The sequence below is a fragment of the Manis javanica genome, chromosome 13, assembly GCF_040802235.1.
Source record: "Manis javanica isolate MJ-LG chromosome 13, MJ_LKY, whole genome shotgun sequence".
NCBI classification, from domain to species: domain Eukaryota; kingdom Metazoa; phylum Chordata; class Mammalia; order Pholidota; family Manidae; genus Manis; species Manis javanica.
The window spans coordinates 62,270,727-62,292,575 of NC_133168.1; the positions used below are offsets into that span (position 1 = coordinate 62,270,727).

General features: G+C 37.6%; 1 protein-coding gene across 13 annotated transcripts in view; it reads left to right on the plus strand.

Annotated features, from left to right (window-relative positions):
- Positions 1 to 21,849, plus strand: part of UTRN (utrophin) — a 454,961-nt gene that overhangs the window by 341,410 nt on the left and 91,702 nt on the right. For all 13 annotated transcript variants that reach the window (XM_037022103.2, XM_073219702.1, XM_073219701.1 and 10 more), the window contains one exon: positions 11,148 to 11,277. In XM_037022103.2, coding sequence (XP_036877998.2) covers positions 11,148 to 11,277 — 130 coding nt within the window. The remainder of the gene's footprint in view (positions 1 to 11,147; positions 11,278 to 21,849) is intronic.

Consider the following 21,849-nt stretch of genomic DNA (forward strand, 5'->3'; position numbering starts at 1 on the left):
GAATGGAGTCTTGCTATTTGTGACAACATAGATGGATCTAGGCTGAGTTAAATAAGTGAGACAGAGGAATATGAATTCTATATAATTTAACTTGTATGTAGAATCTAAAAAACAAAACAAATGAGCAAACTAAGCAGCAAAACAGACTCAGAAAACAAAGGATTGATTACTAGAGCAGGGAGAGACTGGGAGAGGGTGAAATAGAAGAAAGGATGGGTACAGTCTTCCAATTATAAAATAAATAAAACACAGGGATGTAATATGCAACATAGGAAATAGAGTCAACGATATCATAATTAACTTTCATGACAGATGGTAACTAGACTTATTGTGGGGATGCTTTTATAATGTACAAAAATACTGAATCATTATGAAGTATTCACACTAATAGAATATTGTATGTTGATTATACATCAGTAATAAATAAGTAAATAAATGTAATAATTTGTTCAGTGATAAATGAACTTGATTCCATTCAGTATTCCTTTCTTAAAAATATAATTTTATGAGAAATAATATCACATTGTGGATTTTATAAAATAAAGAACAAAAAGATGGCCATTATTTTACCACTGTTATGCAACCATTTTCATTTTGTATTTTTTCCTTTTTGCCTAATCACCTTTTACATGATTTTAATAGGGAACATAGTTTTTAGTCTGTCTTTTCCACTTAAGTATATGTCATGTCCATTCCTTCACATTGCCATGTAGTCCATTATCACAGAAATTTTTCAAGGTTACATAATGGCCCCTAGAGTAGCCATACCACAGTGAACCTAAGTATTTTCCAGGTGTTAGATATTTAAATTGCTTTCAAAAATTTTATGTCATAAATAATATTAAAAAAGAAACCTTTGTGTGTGTGGCTTTTTCTGGATCATTTTCTTGGGTTATATTCCCAAAGGGGGAATTCTTGTTTCACACAATATGAACATAGTAATGACTCTTGATACATAGCCAACTTACTGTCCCAAATGACTGAACCAATTTTCCACCTCTAGCGACATATAAAAGTGAAGCTTCACTGCACCCTGGCCTGTGATTTCTCATTTTTGTCCCTCTTCCTTGTGAATCGTGTATTGTTAGCATTAAAATGTTGATATTCCATGCCAATATAGGAATTTAGAAAGCAGTTTTAGGATGTCAGAGGCCTACTCAAATTTCTCCCCCAAAGAAGAGGAAGAGAATTGGTTGGATGTGTTTGATTTAGTTGTACCTAAAGGGATACGAAAAAATGTTGTCCATTGTTTGTTGGACTGATCAGTTTAAAATTTGGTATTTATATCAGATTAGTTTGTATGATGTAATTAACCATTTTTACCACCACAGAGCTTTACATTGCTGTTTTATTCTAGAACAAACTCATTCACAAAAAATTTATTCATTACATATATTTGTTTGCTTTCTAAACATCTAAAATGGCATAAGAGCCTTACAACACTATGTTATGCTTACCAAATATTTTGGTTTAATCATGGAGGATCACATAAACCCATTTTTCTCATAATTATGTGACTTATCCCTTACACAGTTAAATTTGGTTGTTCCTATAATGGAGGGTTGGATACTGTTATCTGTCATGCAGAGCTATAGATAAGACAGCCAGAACTTTCCTCTGCAAGTAGCAGTGAACAGAGCCTGAGAAAACAAATTTGGTCTTAGAGAAAATCTGAGAATGATGTTAAGATTTTAGATTAGCATCATTTTTTATAGTAATTTAGTTATTCTACAGCACTGAATAGTTTCAAAAGATATTCACATTTAGTATCTCACGTGTGAAGCTAGTAGAACGGGAGATTGTATTAGCAGGAAGGGAAGTTATGGGACAAACTCAAGGGCTCGTGGTGGGTAACAATGTGCCTACATGGTGTTCACTGGACTGTAAGACAAGGCTCTTGGCTGCAACTCTAGATTGGGTTTTACTACATCACAAAACAATTTTAAATATCTCCTTATTCTTTCATACAGAAATCTATTGAATTTCCACCTTTCCCTCCTAGGGCAGAGATTGAGCCTTTGGAGCGTACTCAGCCTGGTGTAGGAGTCAAGTCTGCAGACAGGCCAGAATAGGCATATTTGTGAATGCCCAGCAAAGCGGGCACCAGGAGCTGTAGAGGCACAGAGGAGGGCTCGCTGGCTCTGCTGGACGCCAGGTGATGTTTATACTGGTGCAGAAGGCAGGGTTGGAGCTGGGTCCCTAAAGGATCAGGAAGGAAGACCCATGTAAATCTCTATGACTTTGACCAGCAAAGGTCAGTGAGATTGCTTAGGAAGTGCACAGATACTGTCTTGAGAAATAACTTTTTCTGTGAAGGCCTATGAAGAGGTAATACCTCCCTCTGCAGCTCGGAGTTATTCTATGCCACTTTCTTCCACAGACCGACTTTGGATGAGCTAGTCCCATTTCCCAGGGGTTTTCCTTCCTTGACTCTCACATTTTCTTTCCAGTCAGTTTACTCACTTCTTCATTCATTTACCCAACAGATAATGCTGAGTGCTGAGATCTAAATAATGAGAAGGAGCCGGCCATTGAAGATCTGAAGCAGAAGCTTTCTAGATTGCGAAGGCCATGAGGAGGGAAAAGCTTGGCATGTTCTAGGAACAGAAATAAAGACTGTGAGGCTAGAGACTAGGATATGTAAGTAGATGAGGCTGGATTTGGGTTAAGTCCAGATCCTTGTAGGAAATGTAGAATTTGTTTGAAGTGCAACAGGGAGCCATCGGAAGGTTTTAAGTGGAGAGCAAAATGATCTGATTTATCTATGATTTTAATACTATGACCTAGAAAATTTTAAGGAAAGTGCATTGCAGTGAACCTTGGCACTTGATATCCAGACAACTTGGATGACAGTTTGAGGTTAAGGAAAGGAGAGGAGATAGTTGTTATTTGAAGAGAAGAGGATGACACCAGGATTTAGTACACACCCACATGTTTGCATTTTTTCTTCTTCTCTTATCTCAGTTCAGGATGACAGCTTGCCTGTTTAGGACAGAAGGGGATGGTAAAGATTTCTGTCCTCCCACCAGGTTCTCTCAGACCCTGTTTTCATATTAAGAGATTTGCAAGATCCTGTCGGTGTCAGTACTGCTAGGAATAGCTGATATCACTACTGTTTGGTTGGCAGCCCCTCAACCATTAAAATGAGACGATGCTCTGCCCATGTTGAAAATGAATAGCAGCTGATTGACTTGAAAGACTTTCTGGCTTAAGCTACCTAGTCACTCTTTATACAGATGGTTCCATTTCCGATTATCCTCTCTCGTGATGCTGGACGGGGGCAACGAGCCACAGCTCCCCGTCAGCCACGTGACCACAAGGGTGACTAACAGATACACTGACGCCCATCCTGTCTCCATACAACCATTGTTTTCACCGTCAGTACGTATTCAATAAGTTACATGAAATATTCAGCACTTGAGTATAAAAATAGGCTTCATGTCAGACGATTTTACCCAACTGTAGGCTAATATAAGTGTTCTAAGCACGTTTAAGGCAGGCTGGGCTAAGCTGTGATGTTTGGTACGTTGGGTGATTTAAATACATTTCTTGCCGAACTGTATTTTCAACTTATGATGGAGTTATTGGGGGCATATCAGGGAAGATCTTTACTTTCTTATCCTTAATCCCTGCCCTTCGCACTAAGTTATAGCAGGTGGGGAGAAATGTTCTGAGACCATTACGGGAGAGTGGTTGAGAATCTATCTTTATGCATTTAAAGTTGAATTAAGGAACAATTCGCTGTGCTGCCTGGCTCCTCACAGGAACACAGTAGCTAGGAAAGAGCTTCCTGAGTCTGAAAGGGACAGAGAAGCGAGAGGAAAGGTGGACTCTGCTAAAGGGTGGACTCTGGGGAGCTCATAGAAATTCTGTTGAAAATGAAACACTGATTTTATTAGTTGTTAAATTCTGGTATTTGGACCAGGTCTTCATTAATCGGACATTGCAGGGCTTTATTTATTTTAAAAGAGCATGCAGAAGCTACTTAACAGGGAAAAACGTTGAGAGACTAGATTCCCTGCTCATTCTGTTCTCTTGGATTCCTTTTCCCTTAATTACCTTTAATCTAATTCCACTTTCTTCTTCAACACATGGTTCGCATGCGTTCGAGAAGGTTGCTTGTAGCTCCTCCACCTCTCTCCAGCCTCTGTATAATTCCTGAGTGCTTATTTTCACCTTTCTCAAAGATTTGTGGCTCTTAGCACATTCTGACTAGCATTCTTTGCTCCTCTTTAGACTAGGTTCTTTAAAGGGCTGGGATCATGGCTGATTAGCTGCTATCTCCTTTTGCACATAGCATATTTCATTATAGGTCGTATGAATTTAATATGTGTTTTGACATTCTTATTTTGGTGGAAATCTTTGTTGGAAAAGATTTATATATTCTCATGCCATCTTCAGATGGAAGAGGAATTGAACATTTTCTTATGGCCATGGGATAATCATTGTACTCTCCATTTATTATTTTTGACTTTTGAGGTATCTGAGACTCTGTCCCCTTCTATTAAACACCTTGGAGCATGTGGCTTTTAGAATACAATGTTAACTTTAGATTTTGGAATTATTTTGTATCTTCTTCCTTGTTAAAACTGATCCCTGGTCTACTGCTTGTAGGCTAAGGCTTTATTTTACATGTGCTTGTCTGGAAAGGGGATTGAGGGCTTTCCAGTTATCTACGAGAATGGGAAACATGTAAGCTTTTTGACAGGTTGCCACATACAGCATTTAGAGGTCAGTGGCCAAACCTTGAGTCAGTACAGTAGCCCAATGTCTGCTGTGTGAAGAAGTTTGTGGTTAACTAGGTGTCTCTCCTATCAACCACAAAGACTTGCTTCCCTCTAGCTTTCATTTTAAATAAATAGTTTTACCTTTACATCCATGGTTCACTGAGCTCTGACAGTACCATCCTGCCAAGTCAGGCAAGCCCTTCCTCAGGGCCTTTGAGCTTGCGGTTCCCTCTGCCTGGATGGCTCAGCCAGATACTCTTATGTCTGGCTCCCTCACTTCCTTTAGATCTTCCTTCAAACAGCACTGTCTTGGAGCTGGCTTCAGTGACCACTCATATAAAATATCACCAACCCCTATACCTGCCCCAATTTTCCCTTTCCACCTTGTCCTCTGTGGCAGGTTGTTATAGTAATGAATCATGTGTCTCTGTATCTTAGCTCCTGTGCAGACGATCATGGCTGTTCTCCTCACTGAGAGATGCATTACATCTCTCTGTTCTCTTGAAGCTGTGCTGGCCTCATGACTTGCTTCAAACAATAGAATGTACCAGAAGTGGTGTGCAAATTCTAGAGCTGCACCATCTCACATAGTAACCCTGAGCTATTGTATGAAATTAAACTTAACTAAAATCTTAAATTAGGTTCTACAGTGGTGTTAGTTGTAATGCAGGGACCAAAGAGCACCAGTAACAGTAGTTGCCATGTTGGGCAGTATAGTTTTAGAACATTTCTATCAGTGAAGAAATGACACTGGACAGATCTGTTCTAGAGCTTTGCCTTAAGAGATCTTGCAGCTTCCCCTCTGACCTTTGGGAACACTAATCACCAAGCTTTCCAGAAGCCCAGTCCAGCCTGTTCAGAGACCACAGAGAGGGAAACTGAGGTATGCCAGCCAGTAGTGAGCAGCCAGCCATCATTTCCAGACGTGTGAGTGAGCCCAACTTGGACTTCCAACCCCCTTCAAGCCACAGATGTCTATAGCCTCAGGAGTAATCCCTGGTGGCACTGGCAGAAGAGCGGGTCAGATGCCAAGCCACAGAACCATGAAAAATAAATTGTCATTGTGTTAAGCCATACATTTTAGATGGATTTGATACACAGTAGTAATAATGGATACAACCTTCAATCTAATGACTGCAGTAGTTTTGAAACTATGCCCTATGCCGTTACCTCATGGATTAGGATGTAGAAAAAAGGGGGAAGGTAGAGTGAGCCCATGCCACCCTTTCAGTGAGATAACATTCCTTGTTTATCTTGGGAGAGAAAAAGATACTTGTATTAACTAAGTAATGATCACCAGCAAAGTAAAATTTTTGGTTTTTACTAGCAAATAGATGATATAAGAAAACTAACTTTGCATCAATAATTATTTACCAATAATTTGCAAAATGGATAGTTTAAATAATCCAGAGCTAACTAGAATCCAGTAGTTTTTAAATTTAGGATAATGGGATTTGGGGGCTTTGTTATATTTTGCTCTGCCATATTTGGAGTTCTATCCAGTATTTAATTCTGAAAGCATTTGTTCTTTTATCATTATTCCCAAAGCATTTATTGAGTATTTTCTTTACGTGTCTAGTCAGGCACTAAGGAGAATTGCCAGTGAGTCAGATATGAGCCTTACTCTGGAAACACTGACAGTTGAATGGAGAGGACAGATGCATGGTCACAATATGTAAGGATGAGCTCTTAAGAGAAATAGGAAGTGCTCTGGGAGCTCTGAGGTGGGAACATATTAACCGTATGGGATGAGCTGTTGCCCTGCAGATGGGTGGGGACAGGGGTTAGAAAAGAAACAGATTGCCTAGACAACGTTTTTTGGGAGAAAGAACAGAATTATCACTTTATTTCAATCATAACTTTATTGAAATAATATATATACACCATGAAATTCTCTCTAATAAAGTGAACAACTCAGTGGCATTTAATATATTCACAGAGCTGTGAATAACCACCATCACTATCTATTTTGAGAACATTTTCATTATCCCCAAAAGAAACCCCAAATCCATAGGCAGTCATGCCTCCATTCTTCCCCCAGTCTTCCAGCCCTAAGCAACCACTGATCTACTTTCTGTCTCTCTACACTTACCTATTTGTGCATTTCCTAGTGATGGCCTCTTGTGTATCACTTTGTTCACTTAGCGTAATGTTTTCAAGACTCATCCATGGTGTAGCATGTATCAGTATTTCATCCACTTTTATTGCTGAATATGATTCCGTTGTGCAGATCTACAGTATTTTGTTTATCCATTCACCAGTTGATGAATGTTTGGTTTGAGTCGTGTCCACATTTTGGCTGTTGTGAATAATATTGCTATGGACATTCATGCTCACGTGTTTATGTGAACATATACTTTCAGTTCTGTTGGGTTTTTACCTAGGAGTGGAATTTCTGGGTCTTACAGTAACTCTGTTTAACATTTTAAGGAACTGCCAAATTGTTTTTCAATGAGGCTGCACCATTTTATCATTCTACCAGCAGTGTATGAGGATTCCAACGTCTTCACATCATTGCCGATACTTGTTATTGCCTGAGAACAGAATTGTTTTGAATGAAAATAAGAAGTCATTAAAGTAGAAAAAAATTCCCGTTAGATTATGTTATACTCACTTAAGGCTGCCCAAATATCAAGTCATGTGATATTAGAACCTAAAGCTGAATGCCACTTTGTAGCTGTGTATACTAAACAACTCCTTTGACATCTAATTACCTTATCATTAATGTTCACCAGGTGGTTAGGGAACACTGGCTTTCTTTTTTGTTTAACTGAGAGGTAAAGGATGGTGAAATGATTCTATGTGTAGTGCTGTTGAAAGTTAAAGTCATTTCTGATATGTAATTAAATATAATTGCAATAGGACAGATTGAATAACAAAACTAAATTTGCAAAATAGAGTATGGACAGATATTATTAAATGCAACTCTTCTCTAGGATATTTGGGTGGTGAGTTGGCATTCTGGCTCGAGCCCATTTTCTTCACTTGGTGTTATTCCCACCTGCCCACACTTGCCTCCTCTGCTTCCCTCCCTTGGCACATCAAAGGAGTTCATGAGACATTGCCCTGCCAACACCCTGTGCAGAGAGGATAGTTTTGGGAAGTGCTGGAGTTTAATGTGGTTGGAAAGGAAAATAGATTCTCCAGTCCTGTGGGGCTTTCTTGGAATCAGACTTGTTTTTCATGACTCTAGGGGCTGTTACAAGGATACTATAAAAAACAAAAATGTAAATCTCACCGTCATCCTGCCTGACCTTGTCCAGCTCTTCAGTGGCTTCCCAGTGCTCACAACTGGTTAAGTCTCAGATGCTTAGGACACCATACAGTGGTCTTCGTGACCTGTATCTGCCCACCTCTTCAGCACCAAACATTCCCTTACTGCGCACACAGTCAACCCCCCTTTTTCTTGCACTAATGCTTCATTTCCTCGATTGGGAGTTCCCTTCTTGCTTGCAACACTCAGTTTAGGTATCACGTCCACTAGGAAGCATTTCCACAACCCGAGCTCTGTAAACCCCAAGGCACTGATGTGGGTGCCTTTTGTTCACCACAGTGAAAAATCCAGAAAAGGTCCTTGCCTTGTAGAGATTATATTTTATCTGAGAGAGACAAACAATAAGCGTCGTAACTATATGCCTGCCTTGCATCATAGAAGGCGATACATGCAGGAAAGATACAAATAGTTAAGCTGAGTGATGGGGTGGGAAATGGAAGGGATAGAAAGCTGGGATTCCCATTAAGCAGGGGGGGCAGTCCTCACTGAGAAGCCAGCCATATGGGTATCTACGGAAAGAGCTTTCAGGCAGAGCAAACAGCCAGTCGGTGAAATGACCCATCATGAGGGCATCTGTGTTAAATGGACAAAATCCCAGCAACCAAGGGAGCTGACAGGCTAGTTTTTCCAGGTATCCTTTCTGTAGACAGACATCTGTTTCCATTTGGATTTTTGAAATTCTAGAGGTAGTTTGAAGACAAATCTCTCCTTTGCCATCTCTCCTCCCTATACCGCTGCGCAGCGCACATTTTGTGGCCTAACGGCACTCCAGAACCCTGTCAAGACTTGTACATTTTGTTGAGTAATGGAAATCCAGAACCCCAGCAGGACTCACTATACCAACCTGTCTTATGGATCATCTCATCTGCTTCCTCCGCTGTAAGATCTGGGTTCACCCTCTGAAATCTATGCCCCATAATCACTTCATGTTTGCAGAGGACCAGAACTGCTTCTGCTCTCCTTTCTGAGTCACATTGCTTTATGGTCCGTCTTCTCTCAGTTTTTAATTTCCTTCCACCTGCTCAGCCGATTGGTGTTTCCTGGCTTCTCTCTTGTGCCAAGTCTCTAAATACTGTCTGTGGTTCCTTCATCCTCTCAGATAAACCACATTTGAGGAGGTGTTCTTCCTGCTGCTTCCCTTTGCAGAAGAGGAAATCCAGCACAGCCCTTGCACATCACGTTAAGAATTTTACCCCACGTTTACCTCCCACATTTACTGGTTAGGTTTGGGTTTGGAGAATAAATGCTCTCGATCACTAAAAATTGTAGAAATGATTCTGCTGCATTACTCACTCTTTTTCACTACCATCTTTTAAGCAGCCTGCCTTGCATATCATTATTTTACATTTTATATTTCCAGGTGGTTTGGGAAGTAAATAAGAAGAGTATTTTCATTCATCTGGAGCTTATTGCTCGAACAACACAATAATCTAAGTTAAAGGAGTTGGCTCAAGACCTGTCAATGTGAATATATTTTTCTGGACTGAAAATGTATTTTCCCCATTTCTCTTGTGTCTCTTACTTCCACTTTTATCAGAAATCTGAAATGTCGGAAAGTCGTCTCGTTCTCCTGGAATAGCGTACCTTGGGACTTCTGCACAAGCTGCATTTTTTTAAATAGAGATGGTAGAGGTTTTGTCGCTTTTCTCCCCAGTGTAGTGACATAATGCTCATGGCTGATAATTGGTCTGGGAATTAATGGGCACGTGCTTGGCTTCACCGTCCATCTTCAGTTAAATAGATGCTATGAAGGACATATAAATGTATTTATGAAATATTAGAGAAAGTTTATTTCATTACATCTCCTGTTCTTTATGGCTGTGTCTTAGCTGTGAGTCAGTGCCTTTGTTGTTTTTCACTTTTATTCTTTTAATTTAATTTTTTGTCAGATTGTAAAAATTGTACATAGTTTCGAAGTCAAATAACATTTACAGTGCTTATCACAAAAAACAGCATTCTATCACTCCATCTCTTTTCTTCCTCCACACCGGGGAAGTTCTCTTTTAAATTCATGACCAGTGTTTCCTGGTGCCTAGCTCTGGTATTTTATATCAGATGACTATTCCAGTATTTCTAGAGTTTCTTCTTTGACATTACTCTGGAAGATGAAGATTTAGCCTGTTAAGACCAACATAGTGACATCAAGTGCTATTTTAAAAAATAGTTATATTCAGAAAGAAAGAGTTTGATTCTGAAACACTATTAGAGTACAATATTTTAGAAAATGAAAACTGAGTTTTCATAAGGCATTGCCAGGGAACTGTACTAAAAGCCAAATATGAGAGCCATTAGGTGTTTATGATTTTATGGGAGTGACTATTAACAACAATTCTGATTTGATTTATTAAAATAGCACATGAGAAAAAATCATTTCCTCTTATCTTGCAGTAGTCAATGACTGAGTTTCTATTGGTTTTAAACCCTAGCCAATTAGAGTGTTAATCACCAAACATTTTATAGGTGCAGAGATTAAAGTTTATCCCTACATAAAAGAATGAAAGTACTAAAGACAGACTGTTCTGAGAATCATAGATTTGCATGAAAAACCTCACATGCGAAAAATCATAATTGTCTCAGCATGGGAGATGGAACATGTTTTAAGATAATTGGAGACTGTCTTTAATGTGTTCTCTTTGGTTTAGATTTCATGTACTTCGATTGGTTTCTATTTCTTAATTTTTTTTCTGTAACATATTCTAACACATGTAAAAGACTTCTGAGGATCTCATTACTACTTGTGAAATTGCCTTCTTCTGTACCATTAGGTGCAATTTTTTTTTGTCAGTCTTATAAGAAAAAGGTATCTTTGAACAGGCTATTACATTTTAGCAATCTGACAGAAGTGATCACTCTAAAAGTATATTTTGCTTAAGTTCAAATATACTGTAACAGTTTCCCTTAGGTGAATATTGAAAAGGTTTTTTTGGTTTTTGTTGCACATTTAAGTTCTGCAATAATCACCCTCTTGCTTCTATTTACATGCTTCATCATTCATATGTCTAAAATTTACCTTCCCTTCTAACCTTGCTTAAAGGGTTATTAGTCTTCCCTTGACAAGTGTGGTTAGAAGTATTCTAACTGAAAATGTTCTATTACTTGGTGAACACAGTAGGTTACAAATTCAACTTCTGCTTCTCTTTGCAAAGGTGCTGAGACGGGAGTTAAAGGAGAAGGAGTATTCGGTCCTAAATGCCATTGACCAAGCTCGAGTTTTCCTGGCTGATCAGCCAATTGAGGCCCCTGAAGAACCAAGAAGAAACCTACAATCAAAAACAGGTGAGAACAGTTTCTTTCCTATATTATAAAAAACACATGAGGACAACAAAAACCCGAAACCAAGTAGGTAATTTCCTGACAGCCTTTCAGTATCTGATACTAAACATTTTCTTCTAAATAGTACTTAAATCAACATGTTATTATTTAGTAAATATCTACATTCTTAAATTAATAAACCAAATGGCTGTTTACATCAATGTCATTACTTTCAGAGGAAATTAACTGCAGAGTAACTGATTTATTAAATGGCATGCTATAACTAAGAATAATTTGAGAAATAAAAATTTACATTCTTATACTTCAACAGATTACAAGTAGACTGGTATTTAAAATATGATAGTAAATATATAAAGTCTTTTAATATCTATAAAGTAAGATTTTTTTAAACCTGTTTCTTAAGATTACTTTTTAAACTAAGACACTAAAGCCTCTTTCTTTTACAAGCAGACAATATAATTTATTTAAAAATAACCTGTAGTTTTTATGTACTTTGGCTTAAAATTGAAAAAATAACTACCTTATTAGCAAATAGCAATAAATCACATAGTAAATTTAAGACATAACTTTGGGGGCCAACATCTATCTTTATTATGAATTTTCATTGCTGGCAATAAAAGCATTCCAAGACATTTTAAAAAATAAACATGCCATTCAAAATATTTTTCCATCATTCACTTCACATAGTAAAAGCAGACCTGCAAGACTATCTCATGCTGTGTCCAGCAGTGTAGTTCATGAGTGTTTATTACTTTTGAGGAAAGTACAGTTGGAAAATTCTTTCTTTGACTGTAACTGAAGATGGATCAGTCATTTGGACAAATAGCCATTTCCCTTTCTTTCTGTCTCAGGGAAGATCTACTACCATCTGAATAAATTTCCCATCAAGATCATGGTTCTCTTGACCCCTTAAACCTAGTTTTATATGTGTATGTGCATGTGCACACACACACACACACACACACACACACACACACACACACACACACACACAGCACATCTCTTACCTTCTCTAACATTAGTTTTTATTTTCTGCCGGTCGTATCACTATCTTTCCAACCAGCGTACTGGGCACTTGAGTCATTGCTGAGTCTCCATTTTCCAATGAACCCACAAATCTGCAACTCACTGTTTCTGTCTATCTTTGAAGAGTTATTCCTTCTGAGTAGTCTGTTATATGTGTATCACACACACACATACATATATGCACACAACACACACACACACACATGCACACAGTGGGTGCTTACTACATAGTTGTTGAATGAATGCCTGCATGGGCCGAGCACTGTCAGGGACGGATAGGAAGTGATTAGGTTCAGGGAATGGGATGACCAGGCTGGAGCAGGACCATTAGAAGTGGCCGTCCAGGAGTGAGGAGCAGAGTGTCTGTGTCAGAGAGGTCAGCAGAGCAGCCTGCCCAGGGGGTTCCAGGCTTCTGCCTGGATAGGAAGTGAGCGCTTGTATGTGCTGTCTGGTTCAGATTACAGAGGCCCTGCAAAATCGGGCAGAACCTTTCAACTTAATACTGCCAGGAAGAAGTCACTATTACAGTTCTTATTTAAGCTTGCAAGAAAAATAAGTTCACTTGTCTCACCTTATCCAATTTAAAATCGACCTTAAATCTGCTTTTCTCATCTCTTTACTTCCCCAGTACTTTCCAAAGAATAGAGAAAACATTTTTATAATAAGCTACTTCATAGCAGTAAAATGTGTTATTGTATCACTAAAGCTTCACTTTGCTATAAATTCTCCTCCTTGGTGGTCAGAAAGTTTAAGGGCTAAATTGTATTGTTTTTTGAGTTTTTATTTTGCTGTTACATTCAGAATTTTTAAAGCCCCATTTAAAATACTATGTTTGGGACAAGAAGAAAGTCATATCAATTTAACTTTACATTTTTTTTTGGTTTTGGCTTTTTAGCAATTGGCAATATTCATACTTTCTCCTTTCCTGATATTTTCTGTAATGCTGGGTGATATTACCTGGTGCTAAAAAATAAATGAAAGAAAGTTATCTGTAATAGCTTGTCTACTTTTGTTGTTCACCATGATGTATGTAGAGCTATCAGAAGTAGAGAGCATTTAAACATTAGCAGTCTTTGTGACACTACTTAAAATACTCAGTGTTGCAGGCGACAGGGTAGGGAGAAATCACATGATTTTTAAAATTCTATTTAATAAGCATTTATTTACTGCATATGCTTTGTGTATGATGCCATAGTCACCCACTAAAGTAGGTCCATCTCTTTACCATCTCCCCGTGGTTTTTCTCCCAGTGCCTTTTTCCCTCCCATCTCTTTTTTCATTTTTTTCATTATCAGTTATCTTATAGTATCATATATGTATGTGTGTGTGTGTATATAATGATAGCCTGTGGAGTTTTATTTTATTACTGAGAATCATAGGTATGAGTTGTTCTGCTATTACAAACAAGCAAACCATTTCAATCAAATGATCAGTTGCTGACAAAGAATCCCACCAGGTCTGCTCTGCTAGATACTTCCTTTTTCTTTACATTTTTATTGAGATACCAGACTGAGATAACTGACATGAAATATTGTATAAATTTCAGGTGTGTAACAGTGATTTAATATTTGTATATATTGGGACATGATTACCACATTAAGTCTAGTTAACATCCATCACCACACATAGTAACAAATTGTATTTTCCCTATGATGGGAACTTGTAAGATCTACTCTCTCAGTAACAATACATTTTAAATATTTAAAATCACTACTAATGTCACTGCCCTGCTTTCAGCCCTTATCATCTTTTGCTAGGAGTATTGCAAACTTTCTTAGTTGGTTTCTCTATATCAACATAGATGCAGCAATATACCTCAAACTCAGAACTGGCATTTGCTCCCCTGTGGTTTATAAACTGCCAGTAGCCCCTGGAATGGGATCTGAGCCCCTTTACCTGGCATATAAGGTTGCTCAGGGATATGGCCTCAGTTTTCTGGTGCAGTGACATCCCATGCCTCTCTGCTCCAAATTAATGTCCATTTGACACCAGACCTCTCCTGATATCTTTCAGGTAATGGTCTTCCTCACCTTTATCCAGTTGCCCATCATCCTGGTCTTGCCTGCCCTTGGGTCCCTCTTGCGTGATCTACGATTCCTCCTTCTTTTCCTGCCCAGCACCTGCTCATCCTGTCCCACTTAGCACGGGCTATGTGTCTTCCTGGACACATTCCTCTCCCGGCCCTCCTCTGTTTTTCCCATAACACCTGTCATCTCTGTCTGTTACCAATATCTATGGCCAGAGCTCAACTCTTCCATTGCTCAGTCACCTTTCTCATTTATTGAGAATCTTAAAGAATGTGACAAATGACCTGAGCAGCCAAGACTGATATTACATAGAAATATAAGATGATCCTATTCTTAACTCATAGAACAGCTCCTCTCTCAGAGGTACTGACTCTTACTTTAGACACTGTTGTAACTAGTTTGACTTGTTGGACCAATAAAGTATGGGTATGTAGCAAAATGGAAATGACAGGACAGGGAAAAAGGGTGACAGTGAGAAGTGATGACTGTTGACAATTTGAGAGTAATAAGGAGAAACAAAATTACAAAAAGGATATATGAGAATTCTAAGATAAAATAAAACAGTAGGCTTTGGGGCTTTTTACAATAAAAGAAAAGCTGAAGCTATGAGTTATGGTCTATTTTTGAAGACAGAATATAAATCAGTTAAGAGAAGGCATGGGAATTTATATGATATTTTAGTAAATTTCCTTCCAAAATGGCAACCGTTAAAAAAAACAGGGCCAGATGGGTGAAATGTAGCTGGGACACAAGTCATCCAGACTAACTCAGTGTGTTTGTGAATGGTTACTAAGTAACAATAACTTTTAATTGAACCGAAATTACCTGAATAATTACAGAAATTTTACAAAGTTCACAACTTTGTCAGGAGTCCCCTGATCTTGTTGGAGCTGTATGGAACTGTTTAATTTGATTTAATCTCTATTGTGTCAGTGTATAATTTTCTCTTTGAGGGCAGTTGAATTGTTTTTCATTTTACTTTAATCACCTGGTTCATATCTGTTAAAAAAATAGAATAGAACAATAAATCTCTCATCTCATTTGTATCATTCTTTGTACTCAAATGACTTCGTGTTCTCCTAACTAGCCCAATGCGTTGGGCAGATCATACAGTATGCCTATTAAAAACATTTTTTTTAATGAAAACTTTAAAGTCAAGAAGATACTGTGGTGTTGACCAAGGTCACCAGCTAATGTAGGGTAGATTCAGGGAACAGACTACTAAGCTTCTATGTTGGTGATTTTCCTTACCCTCTGCGTTTTCTGCTGGCTTTTACTCACCACTTCCTTTTTTATCTCCTCTCTCTCTGCTCATTAGCCACTGACCTCCTAGCTCCTTCTTGATATTCAGTGGCTAGAGACTCCTAACCCTGCAGAAATGTTTCTTTTCTCCCAGCCTCCCCTTGCTTTTCCCGTCCTAGATTGGAATACCTTTGAAAACCACACAGCTGCATAGTGAAGGTAGACGTGCAAGGATTCTGTGGGACTCAGCCACCTGCCGCCTTAGCCCACTCCTGCCTCCAATTCTTGAGGCAGTCAGGGAATACATGTACCTTCTTGCTTACTCGTTTCCTACAGCTTAGGTCAAAGGTCAAATTTGCACAAGGGAGTTAGAGCTTTATGTCTAAATACCTCTCTCCGCACCACATAGAGAGGCAGGCATGCACACACACATATTTTATGATTTAGGTTGTGGTATCAATTCCTAAATAAAACAGCCAACACTTTAATAGGATATTTCATCTCTAAGAGTGTTTAGAACATTGTACAATTCACTGTATATAACTGAGTGTAGAAAAGCTCTTTCCCCTGTTCAGCTTTTGATTTTTAGGATAAAAAAGACTGCATTTTTTATTTGTTAATTTCTCCATGAGTCTTTAAAAAAATTTTTCCACTGAAGTCATTACTATTGCTACAACTATTATTATAGGCTGTCTGAACATTATTTCTTTTTCACCCCAGTGTAGTTGATTAGTTGATTTTATTTCATTTAAATGACAGTCATAGAAAAAAACAGCTATTACTTTAGTGTATCCATTAATTTATAGCTGTATGTATATATGTCTTTATATATAACTTTATATAGTTGTTTGTGATTGTACCTATAATTAATGGTTAATAATAATCATCTTTTCAGTTAAAAAGTTATGTGTCGATTAAGTTTTTCCTTTTTGGTCTTTGACAACTGGCTGTGTATATTTAGTAGTAGTTAATACTTTAATTCAGGGTGACTGTTTTCTTTTAATTATTAAATGTTTCATAAAATTTGGGAAGTTAATTATTAGGAGCATTTTCTCCTATGTGTAATCTCATATATTTTATGATATAACAAAGATGTAATAAATGACATTTCCCCATCAACTATCAGTCCATTTTATGCCTATATTAGCAAACTTGTGCAAATATAATTTCATGATCATTAAATGAGTGAAAATGTAAAATTATCATATAATTTACATTTGAAGTTCCTTTATACTGATTCTTGGTATAACTTAAGGTGAATTGTTAGCTGCTGTCCAGCACACATAACTGACTTGAATAAATTACATAAAAAAGATGGCAGTAATTATTTCCTTGCATCTCATAAAATAGAACCAAAGTACACATTACCTAACATAAGTAATTAGGCTAGTAAAATGAATGGGTGTTTTTTCCCAGGGCAGTTTTGTTTCCCTAACACCACCGTATTAATTAGAACCCCATGCATTGTAAATGACAGACACCACCTTCCATAAGCTAAGGGACGAGGGAGACTGTATTAGCCCCCATGACCAGGTTACAATAAGGGCAAGCTCACAGGTGGCCACAGGGACTAGAATGCCACCAGAAGCCTTTTCTCGACTTTTTCTTTCTGCCTCTCTCCACATGTTTTCATTTTTAGCTTCCCTGTGACCTTCTGCCTCGCCATCTCATACGAGGGAGGGGTAATCCTTCTTCAGACCCAACATGTCCTAGGAGGGGGCTCTGGCTGACTCAGCTCGAGCCACATGCAGCTCAGGGTCTGCTGGGATTGGCAGATGCCCTTTATAAACATAATGTGAGATGGAGGAGTAATCAGTGCCCAAAAGAGGGAGGGACAAGAGAGCAATATTAGTAAACATAGATGTTCAGAAGTAAAATTTATCAGGTGCTTCCATGTGCCAGGCACTGTGCAAGGCACCTCACGTATCTTATTCCTTAAATTATCGTGATAGTGCATCAGTATATATGTTGCTAACAAGTACATATGCGACTATAGTCTCACAACCAAGAGTGTATCTCTTCGAGTGTGAGTACTGTCATGAGCCACTCAGTAGATGAGAAAACTGAGACTTTGAGGTTTGGAATCAGATTGCCACCGGTGTAACAGAGACAAAGCACCAACTCTGGTTTGTCACTAAACCTGATGCTCTCAACCACCATAGGCTATGATCTTAGCCACCCCAGTAATTATAAGTGCTTCTAGATATTCAGTAGGAAAAATTTTCTATGTTCTTGTACTTTAAAAAATTTCATACAATAATTATGTTTATAGCCTTTTGCTTTTCCCTTTACTGTTGTTGTTTTTTTTTAATGAAATAACAGGCTGCTTAATAGAATAACATACCAGTTCACTTATTTCCTAGCATCAAGAGAGACTATATTTAGGCAGTATTAGACTTTTGTCTTTTTAATTTTGATATAAAAATATGAAAAAAATGTGAAGGGTAAGTAATTGCTTTCAGGCCTCTAGACCAAGACAATAATTTAATTAGCTTCTCAAGCCCAAATTAGATTAGTGAAGTTGTAATGCGTGAAAAAGCTCAGAAAAATATAATGTTACTCTCTTTTTTAGTGTTCTTTACTACAGAGGAGCAATGTGATCCTTCCAAAATTAAAGTTCTGTGATGGCTGTATGGATGTAATAAATCTAGTCTTCAGCTTTTCTAACATATAGTGAGTCAGTTGAATAATAAGCCCATTGATTGGGTAAAAATTTCAAATACTTTATTGCATGCTGATGAATGCCATTGTAATGAAATCTGATTTAAATAAACAAATCAACATTCTTGATGAAGAATAATGGATAACAAAGGTTAGTTTGATGGACACAACATTTTAAATTAATTGTTCACCATCTGTTATATTCTCTAATCCCTGTTACAGCCATCCATAAATCACATTTGCCTCATAAAAAAGATGGCAATAATTTCCATATATGTATTTTATTGTCATCAACATCTGGGATGTTACCTCCTGATTTAAACATAAAGAATAGGAGAATGCCAAACTCTTAATGTGGTAGTGTACTTATTTTGTTGTTTCTGTTATTCCTCTTGAAAGCTGGAATCTTCAAGAGTGAATTAGAGGGTTTTCCACTTTTTAAAAAGCATAATCCTAGCAAAGGCATACATTCTCCTCTTAATTAAACTTCTTACTTATTATGGCAGTAAATAAACATAAGATATACTTAACTTCTTTTATTAGAGTGGCTAAACTTGGGTAGATACTTTATGACTTCTTTTGCAGCCTGATCAATCTTAGCTGCTGTGTTCACCAGGGAAGCAGCCTAGGGAGAGACGGGCAGTAAGCGACAGGGAAGGGAAGACTTTTAAGACTTCTGTCCTTTGATTCTTCCAGGAGAAAGGGGAGAATTTTTTTTCAAGTCAAATATATTTTACAGAGATCTATTCATTCAACAAGTACTTACTGCCCAAAAAAGGGAGGGAGAAGAAAGCAATATTAGTAAACATAGATGTTCACAAGTCAAAATTTATCAGGTGCTTCCATGTGCCAGGCACTGTGCCATGTGCCAGGTGGTATTCTAGACACTGAGGATATGACAGTGAATCAGACATGTCCTTGCCCTCCTAGAACTTATATTCCCAGCTTCTCTTCTTTCCTCCCAGTACCATCCCCTTACCCACAGTGAATTGTCAGCTGCTGTCCAGCACACATAACCGACTTGAGTAAATTACAAAATAGCGATTAGTGTGAGGAAATCCAGGGAGTACTCAGTTACAGAAAATTGAAAGCTTGATCTCAAGTTGCTTAGCTAGGTACGTTCCAGGGCCTCTCTTATTCCTGATTCTTTCCCTAGAGGTCAGCTTTTCTTACTGGTCTGTGCCTTCTTCCTCAGTTCCATGTTGGGTTTATTGACTTTGACCCCCTTTACAGGAAGAGTAAAACTTAAAAGTATTCAGCCTCTAGTACTGGTTCCCTTAGTTTCTGGTCATAAGTACCATTTATCTCCCTGCACATTGTGGTCTATGTTCCTATTTCTTCTCCATATTCCTTTCTCTCTTAATACCTTGCTTTTTGGTATTTGTGAAGGACATTCCCTAATGCCCTTTACTCTGGAGTTCTTGCTTTTCCCTAAATGTATCTAACTGTTCATTGTCCTTTTTTGTCCTAAGGATTTGAGAAGTGCCTTGGCAGCAAGGATGGATCCATATGATCTTTATCAAATCCCTACTGAAAGATTTAAACTACATGTTAGCAAGTTAATCCACTCTAGGTAGCCTCTTTTTATTGTCATTCTTTTCATTTATTAGATGAAACATAATTAGAAACATTACAATAATCATCTCGATGATGTCCTTGTAATCTGGTTCATAATGAATTGTCATCAGTCATCATACACAGTAAGAAGTGGGCAAGGTCTTCTTAAACACTGATCATTTTAGAGAGATTGAGTTGATCTTAATCCTGTAATCAGGTAACTGGGGAAGAATATATTTCTCATTATTTTAATCAGAAGCATCTTTTGGTCATGAAGGAGACAGAAATGGAGTGCAAGGCTATAGGGAGCGAGTGAGGGAGGGAGATCACGTCGGGTCTCCAGAGATAAGGGGATGCTTTGTTTTTTCCTGTGATGTCTTATTGGCTAGTCAGCTTGGTTGCTTATGTATAAATCTCTACTGTCTAAACCTCCCAGACTTAGTAATAAAATTGTAAAAAGAATGAAAGGAATTAATGCCAGGCATGTACCTGTAGCTTTACAGATATTAAATGAGGTTCAAAGAGATTAGGAATGTATCTATGACTATATAACTAGTTGATACTGGAACTGGCATACAATTTCCTAATCTTTCCTAATACCATAGTGTCCAGGAGTAAAAATGCTACTCTGTACAATTTTTTTTTATATTTGTTTGTCTTAATATTTCTTTTCCACCTCTTGGTGAAATAAAACAGTCAGATTGCAATACATGCAAGAAAAAGCAAATAATACAAGTAAGATACTTGGAATTAGCACACTTGAAAATGACTTTGTAAGGTTATCCTTTCAGAGTAAAAACCTTTTTATAAATGCTTTACATGGGTGTGGGGAGGAAGAAGAAAAAAATAAGTGGAAAGATTTCCACATAAAATTATGAAGTTGAATGTTCTCAATAAAGAGCAAAGCTAAAATTCCATTCAATCCAAATCAATTCAGAAATTGTATGTTGAAGACATGCCAATCCCTAGACTGGGTATTACAAAAATCACGATGGAAAGAAATATAACAAGTGTGACATAGGCTTTAGAACCTAACAATACAAAAATCACAATGGAGATTATAAATATCAGTTCTATAATTGAGAAAGAAAATACAATAGATATGGAAAATCTTTATTTAAAACAACTGGACTGATTCTAATATATTTGACTAGTATTTCATAGGAGAAACATATACTTTAAATTTGTAAGCACACAAAAAGAGATTTTTTTCCCTCTACTGTTAAGACTTCTTAGAGATATACAATGACTTTGTCTTTCTTATATATAATTGAATTTTAGAAGTAAAAGAAGCCCTTGGTGTAAACTGTTTTCCTAGCATGAGAAAATAGGGTTCCCACTTGGTAAAACTGGGGTGAGTAGGTCATGTGGTTCATACTGGAGCAAAGGGCAAGATGGGGGGGTCTGGTCTCTGCTCCTGGGTGGTCTTTGTTTCCCACCCACATTCCAGTGAACCATGTTTTATAGTCTTTCTCCCCATGGTATGAAGGAGAGCTTGGTATAAATGCCATTCAACTAATCTGCATATTTGAAGAGGAAAGATAACTGAACAAGAAAGAAAATTTCAGGATTGATCATTCCTTTCTTCTCTTCCTTCTTCCTAAGAGATAGTTACCTGTTCTTCCTTAAATATCTTTGTGACACAAGAAAGAAATGGTGATTTTTCATTATATAAATGTTAAAGAACTATAATAATGTATATTATATTATATAAATGTATACTATAAATGTAAACATTAATATACTTCTACCTTTGAAGAGTGACCAGTTAAATGGGAAGGTCTGAAGGGAAGAGAATGGGAGAATGGGGAGTGAAACAGCACTCTGCCTCTCAAAAAAAATCCAGAAACCCACACCACACAATCCGGAGTAGTCAGGTGCCACAGGAAAACACTTCTGGTCTGAGAACTGCTAATACATTTATTTGGTTTTATCCTGCTGTTTCCTCTGTCTCTCTGATTAGCCTCTATTACTGCCTTTTCACATGCAAATTAGATGACTCTCTTATCACTGAGCTGCATTTGCTCTGGGCCTTCAGTATTTAGTGGACCTGCGCTGCGTG